Below are 22,434 nucleotides of genomic sequence, written 5' to 3' on the forward strand. Positions count from 1 at the left end.
GAAACTGGCCCTATTAGTTAAAATGGATTGTTTTGCAGAATGTCAGTATAATTTCATTTGAATTGTATGATGTAATATTTTATATACAATATTTTTTCTCCATGTGGACACTAGCCAGCAGGTTCTAGTTCTGTATGTCCATGGATGATTGGATAGGTTTGAGAATTAAAAGTACAAAAGTACAAAGTAGTATTTAAGAACCTGAATAAATCAAGCTAAATTACTTTCACGTGTGTGCCACTGTGGTAAAATACATATTTACGATTGTTATGAGCACTTAAATGTTTCCTTCATTTATTTAGTAGACATTTGTATCCAGGTCAATTACCATTCAGTTCACTAAATAATGAGTGAACAACCGTATGATAAAGGCTAGGCCGGAAGTAGGACAAATATAAGCACCCATCTAATTTGTATTATTATTTAAAGGCAATTTCCAATTGAGACGAAAATATCTGCAGCGTTTACCTAGAATGTGAACATGGTAACATTACTTTTAAAAGGCCCATTGTTGACAGGCCGATCTGATTAAATCCTGGCCTAGGTGTCCTAAGCAAAACACGAACAGAAATAGCAACATGTTCCCCATGGTTTCAAATACACAAAATGATGTAATATGCAGTTTCTTATCTTAGTGGATGCTATGATTAAATGATATACAAAATGAAGCAAAAACATGTTTTTTTTCCAGACAAAGGCTATGTTTGAATTCCTAGGCTATATTCAGAAGTGGTTACAGTCATATTTCAGTGTATCAAGTGATCCCTAGTGTCAAATAATCTCAGTTTGGCAACCATCTCTACAATGAACTAGGTTTCCATCCAATTGATGCCAGATTTTCATACAAATATTTAAAAATCTGCATAAAGAAAATCTGACTTCTTGTGGATAAAAATCAGTGTGATGACGTAGTGCACACAAAATGTACTTTTTCGATTAAGTTTTCATGTCCCGAATAAAAATCAAGTTCATTGCGTTTCCAGTCCATTTTTAACTCTACCAATAGTTTTGTCACAAAAACTGTGCTCTTGGCACATGTGCTCAAGCCAACAGCTCACAGATACATTGAGGGTAGGCTAGTCTACATGACAAGATTGTGGATAAGAGCGAGAATATTTGTATTTGTCAAATGGCAGTTAAGCATCGATCATCATGTCTCCAGAATAAGACCCTCGATATTTAGTGGAAAGAAGCATCAAGTCCATCATTGTGCACTTTCACCACGCTGTGAAGTTCATAACTTATTTCATCTGTAGTCGAATCAACTACACGGTTTCCTGAGTCGTAGTGGGAGGACCACACACCATATCATCATGTGACTCCAAGTTTACTTTAATATGATGGTTATTATATCAATATTTGCGCATAAAGGTGCTTGACCGACATTTCTTGCATAATTTATTTTATCGAAACAAAAAGATCCCACCATGTCGAACAAACAATTTATCTGTTGGCTTTTATAAAATTGTACCAAAACCTCTGTTTCTATCACAGCTGTCTTGACTTTGTATTTATACTGTATGACTTAACTCGCATAAAAACTGGATGGAAACTTGTTATTGGCTGCAGTGAAAATGATTCCGTTGAAGTGTTTCTATGCTACAATATTCAGTTGGATAATGCGGCCAGGTACACATCCCCTTTAAGAGTTCTTCATTGCCCTCCTGTGGACATAACCGGTAAAGGTTGTTTTACAGTTTCAAGCAGTTTTTTTATTTTTATATGGCAGGATCAGTGGGAAAGGGATCTCACCAACAAAACTATGGAGCGATATGCAACAGGAGACAAGACGAGAAGAAGCTCGACTTTACCGCATGGATTTGAATGTTTACATGCTAACTAAATATAGCCTGTAAAAATAGTTGTTACAGTCGACCTGCCTGCCTAATCAGAGGACCAGAATCGAAAGCAATGTTTTTGAGATCGAGAGAGTGGATTATGTTACATGCTGATTTGGATAACCCTCGCGCTGCTACTGCAAGATCTTTCCGACACTTGTTGAAATTACATTTTGAAATCTTCTCCACAAGGGAAAGTATTCGCTAATGAAAACATTGCTAACAACTATATTTGGGCAACGTTAGCAAATATTGTTTTAGTTTACAAATCTTTAGCAAACGTAAGTTGCGCTTCTCTTCTGCTGTTCGTGTCGCGTTACGCGGTAGCTACTGTACGAGCTTGCTGCGTAGCTGTAATTTTTATCGAACATTTTTATACACTGCATAAAATGACAGTTTTGATAGCTTTGAAGAGGTTGAAGTACTTATTATTTGTTATTTAGCTACGCGTGTTGCCTCAATTGACAATGCATTGCTGGATACGTCCTCAAATAACGTTACTATTTTAAGCTAAATTGTTAATGAAGAAAATGGAAGTGACAGGTAGCTAGCTAGCACTGGCACTCTCTCACGCTAGCTAGTTAACATAACTAGCTACTGATTGAGTTTCAAACAAGTTGTTGGCTTATTAGTTTAGCTAACTATTTACAAATGTAAATATTTTCCCATGCATTAACAATACGTTGGGATGTATAGAACTCAACTTCGGTAAGCGTTACCTGCTGGCACCGAAAACACATATTTTGGAATTTGTTTGTATACAAACACTTGTCAGCTGAACTGTCCACTATTGTTAACTTATGTGGCTATCAAGCTAACGTTAGCTAGCACCGACAATTTGCCAACGCGACGATTTGAAGCAGCACTGATGGATTCGCTAAAAGTGGACTGACAATCAAAACCACACTCTCTATATTTGTGCCCCAAGCACTCGCTTTACATTTTTTAAGTAACATTTATAAACTGTGCGGCCCACACCATGTCCGGATCCCCGGGCTCGGGTGGCTCAAACCCCAGGAAGTTCAGCGAAAAGATAGCGCTGCACAACCAGAAACAAGCAGAGGAGACGCTGGCCTTCGATCAGCTTATGACAGATCTCACTGTCTCAAGGGTAAGCAGATCCCTGTCTATAAATATCGAATTATTAAGTGTGATTTATTTGTGCATGAGTGGTCTCAAGCTAGATAGGAATGCCATGTTTAGTTTGATCAAGGAAGTTGGACAGGCAAGCCAGCAGGGTGTGAATGCTCTCTGCTGTCAAGCAGCGGGGCACCTGTCAAACTTGTGTCACAATTCATTGAGGTTATGGTTAGGCAGGTTACTTCGAAATAAGGCTAGCTGTTTAAAAAAATAACCATATGGCTATTGTTTACTATATAACTACAATGACTGTAGTTAACAATACGGTTTTTAATACTTACAAGGATAATCCTTAAATAAAAGTTAAATTCATCAGGGTTGTTTGGAAATATATTTAGCCGAAACAGGAGGCTATCAATCGATGGGTGATTAGTGGCTGACAGTTCACACTCACTACTTAGACATAGGTCAGCATTGATCATTGCCGTGTGTGATGTGAACAGAAACATCACCAGTAAACATGCTTTCTGCACCACCCACTCTTGCACTCATCAGCCTATTTTTGAATGAAATGATTGGTTAATAACCAGCCAGCTGCTGCATATTATTCTATGAGTCATCATTAACATCAATGTGTTGTTGTCATATGATGTATAGATGGCAATTGTAATGGCGCCTCTAATTTTGCCTGCACAATAAACTGTGACTTAACTACATTCCCCTGTAATCATCCATTTGAATATACACTCAAGAAGTGAGATCTTCGGGCCTGCCTTTTCTGCACTGAATGGGACCCAAACTGCAAATTATGTGCCGATCTCATCCATTTAACTTTTTATTAAATTTTCATTTGAGTCATTTAGCAGACGCTCTTATCTAAAGCAACTTACAGCTACTAATGTTAATGTAGCTACGGTAACATTGAATTGGGCAGTCCTTTACATTTGTGTGGACAATTGCATTCTAAAACACCCAAGACCAGTTTACTGTGTTAGGCTGCATCAAGGTCTCAAATCAATCCCCTCTATTGTGAACGAGCAACTCTCACATTGCTTTACAGTGGGACATACACAAAGTCATGCTTCTCTTATCTTCAATTGAGCCCTCGAGGGCTTTATCTCCTGCATGTATCTTAATGGAGTAAAAAGGCAGAGTTATTGGGGGCGTTGGGTGACTCATTCCTGGTTTTGCTCATTGTTGGTAGCCTGCAACCGTTGGTTTTTGGCAGGTCGAATATAAAGATGACAATAGCATCCTTGTATTGGGGACTTATTTGTTGAGGAATGTAACTGTTTTTCTGGGTGATTTGTGAGGTTTTAATTGCACTTCCCAAGACTGTGTTTTAATGTGTGTGTAAAATAAAATGAATGGCCAAAGCTTGCTGGGAACCATGTGTAGACATACCAGCCCCGCCTCATCTACTCATAACAAGTTCACCATGTGTATCCAGCTAGATGGGAAGGAAACTTCTTGTGTGTCTGATTAATTTGAAATGTACCAGCTTTGCATCCAATGTCATGTTTTTCTTGTTGCCGACTACTTGAGACTATTTTAATACCAAACAACTAGCACCACAGCCTCTATGTAGGGACACTCTTAGGGACTTACAGTCATTCTTCTCACAACTCCACACAGATGGAATCTACAAGGGTAGCATTTCTTGCAGTTCCTACATCCATTTTAGACTTTAATGATGTGTATTAGGGCTGCACGATATGGGAGAAATCGAATAGCGATTTACATTTTTTTAATGTAGTTCTTTACCAAATATTGTGGTTTGACAAAGGTCATAACTCTTGGTATAACTTTTGGAATCCTAGAAATAAAATTTACTTATATTAAGAAGCAGAGTGGAAAGCAGAATTGTTTGTTTTAGAATAGAGGATGACCGATTATGATTTGTCAACGCCGATACCAATTATTGGAGGACCAAAAAAAGCAGATTTTCTTAAAATATTTTACACACTTATATATATATATATATATATATATATATATACAATTTTATTTATTTGTAATAATGACAATTACAACAATACTGAATGAACAACGAACACTTATTTTAACTTAATATAATACATAAATAAAATCTATTTAGTCTCAAATAAATAATGGAACATGCTCAATTTGGTTTAAATAATGCAAAAACACAGTGTTGGAGAAGGTAAAAGTGCAATATGTGCCAAGTAAAAAAAAAAAAGCTAACGCTTAAGTTCCTTGCTCAGAACATATGAAAGCTGGTTGTTCAATGTTCCCAGTTCTTCAATATTCCCAGTTAATAAGCTTTAGGTTGTCGTTATTATTGGAATTATGACTCGTGGACTATTTCTCTCTATACCATTTGTATTTCATGTACCTTTGGCTATTGGATGTTCTAATAGCCACTTTAGTATTGCCCGCCTAATCTCAAGAGTTGATAGGCTCTAAGTCATAAACAGCGCTGTGAGTCAAGCATTGCTAAGAGCTGCTGGCAAACACAGTAAAGTTTGAATGAATGCTTACGAGTCAGACTGCTCTATCAAATATCGAATCATAGACTTAATTCTAATATAATAAACACAGAAATATGAGCCTTTGGTCATTAATATGGTCAAACCAAGAAACCTAATTTCGAAATCAAAACATTTTATTTCGGTGAAATACAGAACTGTTCCATATTTTATTGTACGGGTGGCAACCCTAAGTCTAAATATATGCTGTTTCATTGCACAAACTTCAATGTTATGTCATAATTCTGGAAAATGAGTTCGCAACAAGCCAGTCAGCCCAACTGTAGCATATACCCTGACTCTGCGTGCCATGAATGCAAGAGAAGTGACACAATTTCCCTAGTTAATCTTGTCTGCATGAATTTCTTTTAACTAAACCATGCAGGTTTAAAAAAATATATATATACTTTTGTGCATTGATTTTAAGAAAGGCATTGATGTTTATGGTTAGGTACATTCGTGCAACGATTGTGCTTTATTCGCGAATGTGCTTTTGTTAAATCATCCCCTGTTTGGCGAAGTAGGCTGTGATTCGATGATAAATTAACAGGCACCGAATTGTTTATATGCAACACAGGACAAGCTAGATAACTACATATGGTTGATGATATTACTAGGTTAACTAGTGATTATGTGAAGATTGATTGTTTTTTTATGAGATACGTTTAATGCTAGCTAGCAACATACCTTGGCTCCTTGCTGCACGCGTGTAACAGGTGGTCAGCCTACCACTCAGTTTCCTCATGGAATGCAATGTAATCGGCCATAATCGGCATAAAAAAAATGCAGATGACCAATTGTTATGCAAACTTGAAATCGGCCTTAATTAATCAGCTATGCCGATTTTAATCGGTCGACCTCTAGTTAGGTCAAATGCAGTCAACTGATTGTTCCAAACAGAACAGCAAGCAAACTTCTAGTGAATCTAACAGCGAGGACGAGGAACTGTGCCAGTTAAGTGACAGAGGCGGCGCAAGGTCCCCAGTCATTAGCTCTGCTGGCTGGCTACTCCATAGCAACCTAGCGGTGTCAAAATCCCTGGTCTGCCCTAGAAAGGCTATGTCAATTACAATCGCCAGAACGATCGCCAGAACGGCCAAACCAGAAAAATTTAGGTGCCTGTTTTTGAGCTCTAAAATGTTTTTATTTTGATCAAGTCCCAATGGTGAATTGTTATAAAGTTTGCTACAAATCAAGATATTTAAATTAAACAGTGATCCATTCTGACTACTACATTTGTTGTCACACAGGACAGACAATCACGGGCCAGCAGGCTACGAGGATGCTCGCGCCCTCATGCACGTGTCTCTCAGGCAGGATGAAAATGACTACATCGACCATAATCCTTTGCTAGTTACAGCCACTTTCACTTATTTTTTTTTTTTTGTGTCATTAAGAATTAAGGCACTTCAAATACTTCCAGCTTAATGCGCCGTCGGGAGTTTCCATAGCGCTGACGTCATCCACTTATTCCTATCACCATCTACTGGTTTTTATGACAAATGGGAGGCACTTGGTGTGGGATGCAGCTGCAAGAGGAGAAAAAAAATGGAGTAAACTATAGCAAATGTTACAAGTGGCTGAGGTGTTTCAGAATATGCGATATAAGTCTGCATGCGATATAAGTCTCTTGTGATGTGGATATTGCACATGTCAATATTGCGATTGATGTGATCTACACACAATACCCTGACGACAAAGAAAAAATGTTGCTAGTTTATAAAAAAAAATATGACATTTACATAAGTATTCAGACCCTTTACTCAGTACTTTGTAAATGCTGCCAAAAGGTGCTTCAACAGTCTTCTTGGGATAACGCTACAAGCTTGGCAGACCTGTATTTTGTGAGTTTCTCCTGTTCTTTTCTGCAGATCCTCTCAAGCTCTGTCAGGTTGAATGGGGAGCATCGCAGCACAGCTATTTTCAGGTCTCTCCAGAGATGTTTGATTGGGTTGAAGTCGGTGCTCTTGCTGGGCCACTCAAGGACATTGAGACTTTTCCTGAAGCCACTCCTGTGTTGTCTTGTTGGAAGGTGAACCTTAGCCCCAGTCGGATAATCTGCTCCAGAACGCTCAGGACATCAAGGATCTTTCTGTACTTTTCTCCCAGTCCCTGCCGCTGAAAAACTTCCCCCACAGCATGATGATGCTACCACCATGCTTCACTGTAGGGATGGTGCCAGGCTTCCTCTACCTGAATGCCAAGCATAACATCTGATCTTGGTTTCATCAGACCAGAAAATCTTGTTTCTCATGGTATGAGAATCCTTTGGTTACCTTTTAGGAAAGCCCGCTTGGCGTTTTTATCTTGTGCCTTTTTATTGAGGAGGGGCTTCTGTCTGGCCACTCTACCATAAAGGCCTGATTGGTGGAGTGCTGCAGAAATGGTTGTCCTTCTGGAAGGTTCTCCCATCTCCAAAGAGGAACTCCAGAGCAACCATAAGGCTCTTGGTCACCTCCCCAATCAAGGCCCTTCTCTCCTGATTGCTCAGCTCTAGGAAGAGTGGTGGTGGTTACAGACTTCTTCCATTTAAGAATGATGGAGGCCACTGTGTTCTTGGGGACCTTCAATACTGCAGAAAGTTTTTGGTAACCTTCCCCAGATCTGTGCCTCAACACAATCCGTTCTCTGAGCTCTACGGACAATTCCTTCGACCTCATGGCTTGGTTTTTACTCTGACATGCACTGTCAACTGTGGGACCGTATATAGGCAGGTCTGTGCCTTTCCAAGCCATGTTCAATGAATTGAATTTAGAACAGGTGGACTCCAAGTTGTAGAAACATCGCAAGGATGATCAATGGAAACAGGAAGCACCTGAGCTCAATTTTGAGTCTCATAGCAAATGGTTTGAATACTTAGGTAAGGTATTTCAGTGTTTTAATACATTTGCAAGAATGTCTAAACTGTTAACTTCATTATGGGCTATTGTGTGTAGATTGATTTTGAATTCCATCCTTTATTATACAATGGATTTAACATAACAATGTGGAAAAGTGAAGGGGTCTGAATACTTTCCGAATGTGCTGTATATACAAAAATATAAACGCAACAATTTTACTTAGTTACAGTTCATGTAAGGAAATCAGTCAATTGAAATAAATGAATTGGGCCCTAATCTATGGATTTCACATGACTGAGCAGGGGCGCAGCCATGGGTGGGCCTGGGAGGTCATAGGCCCAGCCACTTGGGAGCCAGGCCCAGCCAATAGTAATTTGTTTTTCCCTACAAAAAAGGGCTTTATTACAGACAGGAAATACTCCTGTTTCATCAGCTGTGAGGGTGGTTGGTCTCAGAGGATCCCACAGGGGAAGAAGCTGAATGTGGAGGTCCTGAGCTGGCGTGGTTACACATGGTCTGCAGTTGAGTCCAGTTGAACGTACTACCAAATTCTCTAAAACAACGTTGGAGGAGGTGACTTATGGTAGAGAAATTAACAGGTGGATGGATAACCTTGGCAAAGGAGAAATGCTCATTGATAGTGACAAATCAACAACCTAAAACTGTCCCAAACACAGGATTAAAACAAGCTTATATTTTGGGTTCTGATTGGGTACGACAGTTGAACTCCGCTCATGAAGCATATATTCTTCAAGATATATATATGTATGGTATGTGTGTGTGTGTGTGTCTGTGTGTGTGTATATACAGTGCCTTGCGAAAGTATTCGGCCCCCTTGAACTTTGCGACCTTTTGCCACATTTCAGGCTTCAAACATAAAGATATAAAACTGTATTTTTTTGTGAAGAATCAACAACAAGTGGGACACAATCATGAAGTGGAACGACATTTATTGGATATTTCAAACTTTTTTAACAAATCAAATACTGAAAAATGGGGGGTGCAAAATTATTCAGCCCCTTTACTTTCAGTGCAGCAAACTCTCTCCAGAAGTTCAGTGAGGATCTCTGAATGATCCAATGTTGACCTAAATGACTAATGATGATAAATACAATCCACCTGTGTGTAATCAAGTCTCCGTATAAATGCACCTGCACTGTGATAGTCTCAGAGGTCCGTTAAAAGCGCAGAGAACATCATGAAGAACAAGGAACACACCAGGCAGGTCCGAGATACTGTTGTGAAGAAGTTTAAAGCCGGATTTGGATACAAAAAGATTTCCCAAGCTTTAAACATCCCAAGGAGCACTGTGCAAGCGATAATATTGAAATGGAAGGAGTATCAGACCACTGCAAATCTACCAAGACCTGGCCGTCCCTCTAAACTTTCAGCTCATACAAGGAGAAGACTGATCAGAGATGCAGCCAAGAGGCCCATGATCACTCTGGATGAACTGCAGAGATCTACAGCTGAGGTGGGAGACTCTGTCCATAGGACAACAATCAGTCGTATATTGCACAAATCTGGCCTTTATGGAAGAGTGGCAAGAAGAAAGCCATTTCTTAAAGATATCCATAAAAAGTGTTGTTTAAAGTTTGCCACAAGCCACCTGGGAGACACACCAAACATGTGGAAGAAGGTGCTCTGGTCAGATGAAACCAAAATTGAACTTTTTGGCAACAATGCAAAACGTTATGTTTGTCGTAAAAGCAACACAGCTCATCACCCTGAACACACCATCCCCACTGTCAAACATGGTGGTGGCAGCATCATGGATTGGGCCTGCTTTTCTTCAGCAGGGACAGGGAAGATGGTTAAAATTGATGGGAAGATGGATGGAGCCAAATACAGGACCATTCTGGAAGAAAACCTGATGGAGTCTGCAAAAGACCTGAGACTGGGACGGAGATTTGTCTTCCAACAAGACAATGATCCAAAACATAAAGCAAAATCTACAATGGAATGGTTAAAAAATAAACATATCCAGGTGTTAGAATGGCCAAGTCAAAGTCCAGACCTGAATCCAATCGAGAATCTGTGGAAAGAACTGAAAACTGCTGTTCACAAATGCTCTCCATCCAACCTCACTGAGCTCGAGCTGTTTTGCAAGGAGGAATGGGGAACAAATTTCAGTCTCTCGATGTGCAAAACTGATAGAGACATACCCCAAGCGACTTACAGCTGTAATCGCAGCAAAAGGTGGCGCTACAAAGTATTAACTTAAGGGGGCTGAATAATTTTGCACGCCCAATTTTTCAGTTTTTGATTTGTTAAAAAAGTTTGAAATATCCAATAAATGTCGTTCCACTTCATGATTGTGTCCCACTTGTTGTTGATTCTTCACAAAAAAATACAGTTTTATATCTTTATGTTTGAAGCCTGAAATGTGGCAAAAGGTTGCAAAGTTCAAGGGGGCCGAATACTTTCGCAAGGCACTGTATATGTGTGTATATATGTATGTATGTATGTATGTATGTATGTATGTATGTATGTATGTATGTATGTATGTGTGTGTATATACTGCACAAAATTATAAAGTCATGTAAAATGTTGGTTTCATGAGTTGAAATAAAAGATCCCAGAAATGTACCATAGGCACATAATGCTTATATAGATGTCTAACAGGCTTGTTGTCTGTGACCTGTTAAACATTATTCCTAATGTCTATATTGACCTACTTCTTCAGATGTGGAGAATATCAATAACATCTCATTCATTCCCCCTTCTCTCCTCTTCCACCCTTCAGTTACATTTATCCTGTACTGTGGATTGGGAGCTGACAACGGTTGCATTCATTAGGCACCAAACAGGAGAGAACTGAGTTAAACAGGGAGGTATTAACTGCACTTGTCAAAATAAACGCTTTGTCATTTTCTGTTGAAAAGCATTTCAAAATGTTTTGTTGTGCCCTAATGAAGAAGGTCAAAGGCAGCTATTAAGAAAGCCCACCTCCACGCAATCACAAGCTGAATTGAAATCTCTTGATTTGATTCATTTTCTGCCTCCTGAAACATGAAGGCACTCGGTACACATGCACAGAGTCAAGAAAACTAACATGATCTCCTGGGAAAAAATATAAAGGTTCCATTCACATTATTTCCATACCATCACTTCACAATGTCTTCTTTTATGAGAGGCCAGAGTTTGAAATGGCCAGTTAAAGGAGATGTGGTTTGGAGGCTACTCCGAGTGATGTTGCCTGTAAGGTATGAACTGTTGATGACCCCTGAGAGACCGAGGCCCAGTGAGTGGGTTGCAGTTGTCAGAGTCCATGAGACGCTGCCAGAAAACATCTAATTAAAACTCACTGTTTCAACATTCACAACAGGCCACTACAGAGTTGAAAGTGCTCGAGTGGCTCTCTGTTTGGGTCTGTTTTAGGGCTGGGAATTGCCAGGGACCTCTCACAATACAATATTGTCGTGAAATGTTGGTGCCGATATGAATTACAATTCTATACAGTGAGCTCAAAGTATTGTGACTGGGACACTTGCCAGAACAGCATAGGCAGATGCAGAAGATGGTATAGAGTACAGTAGATACATATGAGATGAGTAATGTAGGGTATGAAAACATTATATAGAGTGGCATTGTTTAAAGTGGCTAGCGATACATTTAATTACATCAAGATGGCAAGATGCAGTAGATGGTATAGAGTACAGTAGATACATATGAGATGAGTAATGTAGGGTATGTAAGCATTATATTAAGTGGCTAGTGATAAATTGATTACATCAATTTTTCCATTATTAAAGTGGCTAGAGTTGAGTCAGTATGTTGGCAGCAGCCACTCCATGTTAGTGATGGCTGTTTAACAGTCTGATGGCCTTGAGAGAGCTGTTTTTTAGTCTCTCGGTCCACCTCTACTGACCTCGCCTTCTGGATGGTAGCGGGGTGAACAGGCAGTGGCTTGGGTGGTTGTTGTCCTTGATGATATTTTTGGCCTTCCTGTGACATCGGGTGGTGTAGGTGTCCTGGAGGGTAGGTAGTTTGCCTCTGGTGATGCGTTGTGCAGACCTCACTACCCTCTGGAGAGCCTTACGGTTATGGGTGGAGCAGTTGCCGTACCAGGTGGTGATACAGCCCGACAGGATGCTCTTGATTGTGCATCTGTAAAAGTTTGTTTTTGGTGACAAGCCAAATTTCTTCAGCCTCGAGGTTGAAGAGGCGCTGCTGCGCCGCCTTCACCACGCGGTCTGTGTGGGTGGACCATTTCAGTTTGTCCGTGATGTGTACGCCCAGGAACTTAACTTTCCACCTTCTCCACTACTGTCCCGTCGATGTGGATGGGGGCTGCTCCCTCTGCTGTTTCCTGAAGTCCACAATCATCTCCTTAGTTTTGTTGACGTTGAGTGTGAGGTTATTTTCCTGACACCACACTCCGAGGGCCCTCACCTCCTCCTTGTAGGCCGTCTCGTCGTTGTTGGTAATCAAGCCTACCACTGTAGTGTCGTCTGCAAACTTGATGATTGAGTTGGAAGCGTTCATGGCCACGCAGTTGAGTGAACAGGGAGTACAGGAGATGGCTGAGAACGCACCCTTGTGGGGACCCAGTGTTGAGGATCAGCGGGGTGGAGATGTTGTTACCTACCCTCACCACCTGGTGATACCATCAGGAAGTACAGGACCCAGTTGCACAGGGCGGGGTTGAGACCCAGGGTCTCGAGCTTAATGACTAGTTTGGAGGGTACTATGGTGTTAAATGCTGTGTACAAAAAGTGCTGTAATTTTCTAAATGATTCACCCGATATGGTGAAAATACCCTCAAATTAAAGATGAGTCTGCACTTTAACCTCTTGTCATTTTATCATTTCAAATCCAAAGTACTAGAGTACAGAGCCAAAACAATTGAAAATTGATAGTGTAACTTTATTGCAATTTGATGTTCCAAACATATTGCTCATGCAGAGGGACGAGAGACCCATGAGAAAATACGTTTTGATCATTCATGGAATTAAGTGCTTAAAACACATTGGCTCCCTTTTTGTTAAAATATGGAGAACATGCTATGAAGGAAAAATGTTTTTGGTGCAGGTACAGCCAACTAGTGCAAAAATCATGTTGCGATATTGTCAAATAATATCCCAGTATGTAAACTAGCGATTTGTATTTTATTTTTATTTATTAAAATCTTGCACCTCACTAGTCTGTTTTCACCGGAGGGTAAACTGCTTTCCCACCACTGTGCATAGTAGACCTAGGCTATTTCACTGAATGGTCAAGGAGTTTGCCAGCTAATGTGGATAAATGCATAGGGTAGCCTACATGTAGGCTTATACAGATGTTTCTGTTTCTACTGAAAGCAAAGTGTTCATGTGTCTTTATAAAGTTGTTGTTGCACACTCTCTTTAGGAAAGTAAACTAGCAAAGTGTCTTCCTGCTCTGTGAAAAATGTCTACACCGGTGCTTCGTGGTCTGCAGATGCTTTCGGCTTCTCCTATGTTGTTCATCTGCAGTTTGTCACTAAGGCCCTCGTATGGGTTGTTGTGGAAATCGCCTGGATTTCCTCTCTTAACCCGTGGGAATAATGTCACCGCAAGGTCTTTGACATTTTGTCCCTCTGTGCCATCTTTATGAATAGTATTATTGGATACTCTGAGGCGCTGGAATGTGTGTTCTGTTTATGATGGATGTATTTTTGGGTTGTCTTGTTGCATTATCCCGTCCTCCGGAACCCCATTTGTTAAGCACTGTTTTACCCGATTGGCTGGGAGTATTTAAAATAGTCCTGCATTTTGTCTTTGGTGGGACAATCTTATGATAGGTAATTTTTTATATTAAGGTGTGGTCTATGCCAAGTTAGGCTATGACCATGTTAGGTAGGCTACCTATCTGGGAAGCTGGGGAAAACAGATATGGTTTTGGCAATGAGATTGCTATGCATTAAGGGGAAATTCCCACTTCTACACAGACACCAAGACCCTCCCCCTGCCACTCAAGACTAAAGAACACTTCTTCCTCACTCACAACAAGCAGTTTAAACTCTCTTTTTGCATTTGAGGTTTGGTCCTACAGAATCGGTCAAATGAACACCGAAACGATTAAACTTCGTACAATTAATGAAAAATGTTCTCACGATACCCTTTTTATGTCTCAACTCCCAAAATGTAGAATAGAGCAGACCCTACTAAAATGAGAGTCCCAATAAACATGATTTGGTTGAATGTAATACCACTAGCAGCATTTTAGCAACAGACTTATGTGCTAGCTGTCTGGTCTGTGTTTTTATAAATGTGCAGTGAGTATACAAATACAGATTTATATAAGAAATTGGCAACTCCTTCTGATTCTTAGTAATAAGCATCTTATCCCGGTAGGCCACTTGATTTCAATATCTAAACAAAGTGAACAGAGTTCTTCAAACAGGTGGAGATGGACAGGAGGGTGTATTCATAACAGTTCAACTGTTATACCATGTTAGCAAGCAAATACACCCAAGTTGGCTAGACTTGAAATATAAAGTTTAGGTGGCTACTCATTAGCACGTGATTGTTTGAGACCTGTGTTAATATTTTATGACTGCTACAAGAAGTTGGGCACTATTGCTGAAATGTGCATATTCTGGTAAAATGTCTAACAACATTGCATTTTCATAGACTTGAAAGCCAGATCAATGATTATTGCAAAAAAAATGCAGGTGGAACTTTTGATGAAATTGGGTCTTTATGGTTGTGGAAGTCATATTTTTAGCCAAGGTATAATTTTACAAGCCGTGAATTCATTAGATTATTCCTGACTGTTTGAAATGGGGTGTTTTGACCTTTAAATTGTGGAACAAGGCTTTATTTAGAGAAAGTTAAAATCTCTCTGTGTGTACAGTTGTGGGCAAAAGTTTTGAGAATGACAAAATATTAAAGTCTGCTGCGTCAGTTTGTATGATGGCAATTTACATATACTCCAGAATGTTATGAAGAGTGATCAGATAAATTGCAATTAATTGCAAAGTCCCTCTTTGCCATGCAAATGAACTGAATCCCCCCAAAAACATTTCCACTGCATGTCAGCCCTGCCACAAAAGGACATAATTTCAGTGATTCTCTCGTTAACACAAGTGTGAGTGTTGACAAGGACAAGGCTGGAGATCACTCTGTCATGCTGATTGAGTTCGAATAACAGACTGGAAGCTTCAAAAGGAGGGTGGTGCTTGGAATCATTGCTCTTCCTCTGTCAACGATGGTTACCTGCAAGGAAACACGTGCCGTCACCATTGCTTTGCACAAAAAGGGCTTTATAGGCAAGGATATTGCTGCCGGTAAGTTGCACCTAAATCAACCATTTATCGGATCATCAAGAACTACAAGGAGAGCGGTTCAATTGTTGTGAAGAAGGCTTCAGGGCGCCCAAGAAAGTCCAGCAAGCGCCAGGACCGTCTCCTAAAGTTGATTCAGCTGCGGGATCGGGGCACCACCAGTACAGAGCTTGAATGGCAGCAGGCAGGTGTGAGTGCATCTGCACGCACAGTGAGGCGAAGACTTTTGGAGGAAGGCCTGGTGTCAAGAACGGCAGCAAAGAAGCCACTTCTCTCCAGGGAAAAACATCAGGGACAGACTGATATCCTGCAAAAGGTTCGGGGATTGGACTGCTGAGGACTGGGGTAATGTCATTTTCTCTGATGAATCCCCTTTCCGATTGTTTGTGGCATCCGGAAAAAAGCTTGTTCGGAGAAGACAAGGAGAGCGCTACCATCAGTCCTGTGTCATGCCAACAGTAAAGCATCCTGAGACCATTCATAAGTGGCGTTGCTTCTCAGCCAAGGGAGTGGGCTCACTCACAATTTTGCCTCAGAACACAGCCATGAATAAAGAATGGTACAAACACATCCTCCGAGAGGAACTTCTCCCAACCATCCAGGAACAGTTTGGTGACGAACAATGCCTTTTCCAGCATGATGGAGCACATTGCCATAAGGCAAAAGTGATAACTAAGTGGCTCGGGGAACAAAAGATTGATATTTTGGGTCCATGGCCAGGAAACTCCCCAGACCTTAATCCTATTGAAAACTTGTGGTCAAGCCTCGAGGTGGGAGGACAACCAAAAACCCACAAATTCTGACAAACTCCAAGCATTGATTATGGAAGAATGGGCTGCCATCAGTCAGGATGTGGCCCAGAAGTTAATTGACAGCATGCCAGGGCGGATTGCAGAGGTCTTGAAAAAGAAGGGTCAACACTGCAAATATTGACTCTTTGCATCAACTTCATGTAATTGTCAATAAAAGGCTTTGACACTTATGAAATGCTTGTAATTATACCTTAGTATTCCATAGTAACATCTGACAAAAATGTCTAAAGACACTGAACCAGCAAACTTTGGAAATTTAATATTTGTCATTCTCAAAACTTTTGGCCACGACTGTATACACACAACTGTTCAAAAATGTGGGGTCACTTAGAAATATCCTTGTTTTTGAAAGAAAAGCACTTTTTATCCATTTAAAATAACATCAAATTGATCAGAAATACAGTGTAGACTTAATGTTGGAAATTGTAGCTGGAAACTGCAGATTTTTAAAAATGGATTATCTACGTAGGCGGACAGAGGCCCATTGTCAGCAACCATCACTCCTGTGTTCCAATGGCACGTTGTGTTAGTTAATCCAAGTTGATCATTTTAAAAGGCTAATTGATCATTAGAAAACCCTTTTGCAATTATGGTAGAACAGCTGAAAACTGTTCTGATTTAAAGAAGCCAGAAATTGCCAAGAAACTGAAGATCTCGGACAACACTGTGTACTACTCCCTTCACAGAACAGCGCAAACTGGCACTAACCAGAATAGAAAGAGTGGGAGGCCCCGGTGTCCAACTGAGAAAGAGGACAAGTACATTAGTGTCTAGTTTGAGAAACAGACACCTCACAAGTCCTCAACTGGCAGCTTCATTTAAACAGCACCCTCAACACCAGTCTCAATGTCAACAGTGAAGAGGTGACTCCCGGATGCTGGCCTTCTAGGCAGAGTTCCTCTGTCCAGTCTGTGGTCTTTTGCCCATGTTAAAATTTTATTTTTATTGGCCCGTCTGAGGTATGGCTTTTTCTTTGCAACTCTGCCTAGAAGGACAGCATCCCGGAGTTGCCTCTTCACTGTTGACGTTGAGACTGGTGTCCATCTGATTTTTAGCCATATCGCTCAGCCTTAGTCCAACATCAGTGGTCTTCTCTCTTACTTTGTAGACAGACATTGGCTCATCTTACACCTGCAAGCAAGATGTTGCCGGCTTGTCAGACACACCGAGAGAGAACAGCTTTCCCTGGAGCTCGAGCCACGTGTTCAATTTGAATTACATTTAATCACAACAAGAGCTAAAGGTCTCCTGAATGTCCCTGAGGCTGTATAGTGTTAAATTAAACCTAGCTTAGCTCCTTGTCAACTATTTTACTGTCCTCTCTTCTCTGAGAGTTCCTCTTCTGTGTAAACCCATTGATTGCATCAAATGAGGTCAGTCTTTGAGATTCAAATTTTGTCCTTTGGTTAGTGTGAGGAAGAAATGCCCCACGGATTTGCCTTTTCCTGATCAGAATTGATAATTGGAACTGTTTACCTTAGCCGAACAAACCATGCTCTGTGTGGTCCCTGAGTTGGTCCTGTGTTGGAGGAGCACAGGGTCTGTATCCACAAAGTGTCTCAGAGTAAGTGCGCTGCTCTAGGATCTGTCCATATACCCTACTGTTATTCATTATCAGCTCTCCTACTCTGAGACACTATGGATAAGGGGCCCGGTGTGGAGACGGGCTGCTATACCAGATTAATTTCTATGAATTGGTGAATGGATAGGTTACAAAACATTTGCTTCTGGTGGTTCCCTTTAATGAACAGATGTATTCTCCAGATCCTAGACTACGTCATTGGACAGAAATGACACTTCCCCACACCCATGAGCAAAAGCGTAACCTAAGTATTGTTTGTCTAAAACCTAAGGATTTCTGTAATTTCATTAAATAAGAAATTGATAGTATATCATGTATATGAACCATACAGCCAACATTGAAGGCAATGTTTGATTTGAACCAATAAACTAAACCAGCAACACAACTTCCATTGTCTTATTTCTCTGATGTACAACTTTCTGTCACTCTTGCTGTCTTGTACATATTTGCCCAGGGGTGACCATTGGCCAATCTTAGTCATGTAGGCAGGAGTATGAGAGGAGTTGATGCTGGGCTGGAGCAAAATAAAGCGGAGGGCATGCTAAACAACTGTTTTTTTAGCGCGGCTGTGCTGTGGTCATAGGTACAGGGCGGAGCAGAGTAAAAAAAGTTGTTTCGCACAACCTCGAGCGTACAGTAGCCTTTCTTCAACGGGTTACCATTAAATGTTGAAAATAGGCTACTTTCATCCCTCAAAGAAAATATAGGCGTAGTTCTGACACATCTATGGTTGCTAGTCAAGCGGGCTGGCCGTTGACTATCGCTTTGGTTGCCAGAGACGTGACACATACGTTCGTTGTTAATGTTCCGTTGCCGTCCTGGCTGGCAACGCTCTTATCCTTTGCTAGCTAGCAAACTACGGCTAACACAGTCAGCTCAAACAGTGCAGCTAGAATAACAGCAAAGTAGCTGCAATTGCATTTGTTTAAGATGTTTTGGATACATCCATAACAATGAGCTAATGATGTGTGATTTTTGCCCTTCATAGAAAATGTGCTTTCTTGTCAGGGCACTGTTCATAGGAGCTAGCCAACTACACAGCTAACGCAATTACTTCAAACTGAAGCTGGTAGGACCGCAAACTAGCTGCATGTCGTTTGACCTGTTTCTGTATTTCTTTGTATAGATCCATAAATATTATGCTGATTTCAACTGGTTGAGAAAAGATTGAACGTGTCAGGACGAGACTTTCTTTTGCAGGACCGCTATTGGACATCCCTCTAATAAATCCTGCTCCTCCTCCCCCTGTGGCTCCTTGGTTACTGACTGCCGTTCTGTTGTTGACCAACAGGTGCAGTTCCAGAAGATCCAACAGCTACGTCAGACCCAGACCAGGGCCCAGTACTATGGAGGCTCCCTGCCCAACGTCAACCAGATCGGCAACGCTAGCGCCGACTTCCAGGTGAACCCCTTGACTTATTCCACATTTTGATGTTACAGCCTGAATTCAAAATTGATTAAATATATTGTTTTATTCTCATTCATCTACACACAATGCCCCGTAATGACAAATTGAAAACATGTTTTTAGACATTTCTGCAAATGTATTGAAAATAAATTCAGAAATATCTCATTTCCATAAGTATTCACACCCTTGATTCAGTACTTTGTAGAAGCACCTTTTGTGGTGATAACAGCTGTGAGTCTTTCTGGGTAAATCTCTAAGAGCTTTGCACTCCTGGATTGTACAATATTAGCCCCAACGTCTTCAAGCTCTGTCAAATTGGTTGTTGATCATTGTCCTGATTACAAGTATTCCCATAACCATTGTTCCCTCTAAGTTGCGTGCGGGCACGCAGTACCCCCAAGACTTCATCGCAGCTCCCCAGTACTGCTGCGCAGAAGAAATATCAGCCCACGGAGAGAAGCACGAGGATTGAACTACATTCAACTTTCTAGAGATTTCCCCATTAGTTAACACTATCAACCATTCCCTTTACTCTGGCAATTGTGCTTGTATCAAGGCAATATTAGCCACTTTCAATGCAACATACCGAAACTAAACAATAATGCAAAATATTTTGTTGTCGGCAGAACGCATCCGAGTAGGATTGTATTACACAGGACTCCGCCCATAACCAAACAGCGCTGCAGTAGGTCTATATGCAAATAGGCCATTGCCGTATATGGATCTGTGCCATTTACTTTGAACTGGACTCTGTTTACAGCTGTGGTCATGAGTAGATGCTATTGTGTTGAGATCAAAGTGAGCGCTGCATGTAGCCACGTGTGCACTTTTAGTTCATATCCTTTGCTAGTTAGTGAGTTATTATGCCAGGTACAGATTAGAGGTTGACCGATTAATCGGAATGGCCGATTTAATTAGGGCCGATTTCAAGTTTTCATAACAATTGGAAATCTGTATTTTTGGGCGCCGATTTGCCTTTTTAAACAAAAAAAAACAACAACAAAAAAAAAAATATATATATACCTTTTTATTTAACTAGGCAAGTCGGTTAAGAACACATTCTTATTTTCAATGACGGCCTAGGAACCGTGGGTTAACCGCATTGTTCAGGGTCAGAACGACAGATTTTCACCTTGTCATCTCGGGGGATTCGATCTTGCAACCTTACAGTTAACTAGTCCAATGTCTAAAAACACAATAACGACCTGCCTCTCTCTCGTTGCACTCCACAAGGAGACTGCCTGTTACGCGAATGCAGTAAGCCAAGGTAAGTTGCTAGCTAGCATTAAACTTATCTTACAATAAACAATCAATCATAATCACTTGTTAACTACACATGGTTGATGTTACTAGATATTATCTAGCCTGTCCTGCGTTGCATATAATCTGACTGAGCATACAAGTATCTAAGTATCTGACTGAGCGGTGGTAGGCAGAAGCAGGCGTGTAAACATTCATTCAAACAGCACCTTCGTGCGTTTTGCCAGCAGCTCTTCGTTGTGCGTCAAGCATTGCGCTTCGTTGTGCGTCAAGCAAGCCTATCAACTCCCGAGATGAGGCTGGTGTAACCGAAGTGAAATGGCTAACTAGAGGGACGGAAGCTATACTGTTACACTGGCAATACTAAAGTGCCTATAAGAATATCCAATAGCCAAATGAAATACAAATGGTATAGAAGGAAATAGTCCTATAATAACTACAACCTAAAACTTCTTACCTGGGAATATTGAAGACTCATGTTTAAAAGGAACCACCAGCTTTCATATGTTCTCATGTTCTGCGCAAGGAACTGAAACGTTAGCTTTTTTACATAGCACATATTGCACTTTTACTTTCTTCTCCAACACTTTGTTTTTGCATTATTTAAACCAAATTGAACATGTTTCATTATTTACTTGAGGCTAAATTGATTTTATTGATGTATTATATTAAGTTCAAATAAGTGTTCATTCAGTATTGTTGTAATTGTCATTATTACAAATACATGAAAAAAAAAAAAAAGGGCCGATTATCGGTATCTGCCTTTTGGGTCCTCCAATAATCGGTATCGCCGTTGAAAAATCATAATCGGTCGACCTCTAGTACAGATAATTTGGAATCAGGAATAGGGGAGGGAAGACGTCTTTGAAAAGCGAGGAGGTAAAGAGCTTATTTTTGTCTTAAAGGGGCAGTGTGGTAGTTTTGAGACAGGCTTGAATAAGCTAAGTAGGCAGATGGTAGCATCATTTGTCTGATTCTCTGTTGTAATGCTATGGGAATAATAATGTATTTTATTTTGTAAAGTGGTTTCTTCCATCAAACACAACAACATTGTCAGTCACCTCCTGGATAAACAGGTTAATGTCAAGCCCTGCATGTTTTTTTCAATGTAGGCCTAACATTGGCTGCTACTTGAGTGATATAACAGCTATTTCCATGTAAAAATGTTATGGGATGCATTATTATCTTCTCCATGCTCAAGGGATATTCAATATCTGCTTTATTTGTACCCATCTACCAATGGGTACCTTTGACATTATGTGTAGGCCAGTGATGAGGGACCAGGAAGTGAACTCCGGTCTCTGGTGTGGGGATAACATGTGGACTAGTTGGCTGTGTTACACCCTCCGCCAAACTCAGGCACAGGGTACCATGACCCGTCAGTAATTTAAATGTCAATATTGTACAAGTCTGCCAAGCTAGACTAAGTAGTAGGGTACAGCAGTGTTATGGAACATTTGGATAGAACTGCTTTCCTGTCCGGTACAGTAAGGTCTAATGTCCATGTTGGACTTGACTTTTCTAGCTGTTTCAGTGCGTTGCACCCTCCCGAATGCAACCAAGTCCAACTATAAACACCATAACTGTAACTCTCACAGCTGCCAGGATGACAGTGCTACTATGATGGCAGTAGTATATAGATGCATAGAAAACAACTGAAGTTTTCACTGCTTGGTATGGACTTCAAGCTGACAGAGCATGGGTCCCTTGCTGTAGCAGATAAAATGGCTAGGTAATGACATTTTTTTTTAAAAACAATATTACTGTAGACTTAAAGGGAAACTTCTGGATTGTGGCAATGAGGCCCCTTATCTACTTCCCAGAGTCAGATGAACTCGTGGATACCATTTTTATGTTTCTGTGTCCAGTATGAAGG

The 22,434-nt window shown here is 40.6% G+C and overlaps 1 protein-coding gene across 1 annotated transcript; it reads left to right on the forward strand.

Annotated features, from left to right (window-relative positions):
* The first annotated feature begins 1,686 nt into the window (after positions 1–1,686).
* Positions 1,687–20,310, forward strand: LOC116366980 (CREB-regulated transcription coactivator 3-like). The gene is made up of 2 exons (XM_031818809.1): positions 1,687–2,949; positions 19,182–20,310. Exons 1-2 carry the CDS (start codon positions 2,818–2,820, stop codon positions 19,320–19,322), a joined length of 273 nt encoding a protein of 90 aa, XP_031674669.1. The 5' UTR covers positions 1,687–2,817; the 3' UTR covers positions 19,323–20,310.
* Positions 20,311–22,434: the final 2,124 nt, after the last annotated feature.

This window comes from Oncorhynchus kisutch, unplaced genomic scaffold (genome assembly GCF_002021735.2).
Source record: "Oncorhynchus kisutch isolate 150728-3 unplaced genomic scaffold, Okis_V2 scaffold1628, whole genome shotgun sequence".
Taxonomy (NCBI): domain Eukaryota; kingdom Metazoa; phylum Chordata; class Actinopteri; order Salmoniformes; family Salmonidae; genus Oncorhynchus; species Oncorhynchus kisutch.

Bases quoted from the DNA above. Each gene is read 5' to 3' on its own strand.
- LOC116366980 (XM_031818809.1), top strand. From the start codon at position 2,818: ATGTCCGGATCCCCGGGCTCGGGTGGCTCAAACCCCAGGAAGTTCAGC. The intron at 2,950-19,181 runs GTAAGCAGATCC...GTTGACCAACAG, and splicing joins CAGATCTCACTGTCTCAAGG to GTGCAGTTCCAGAAGATCCA.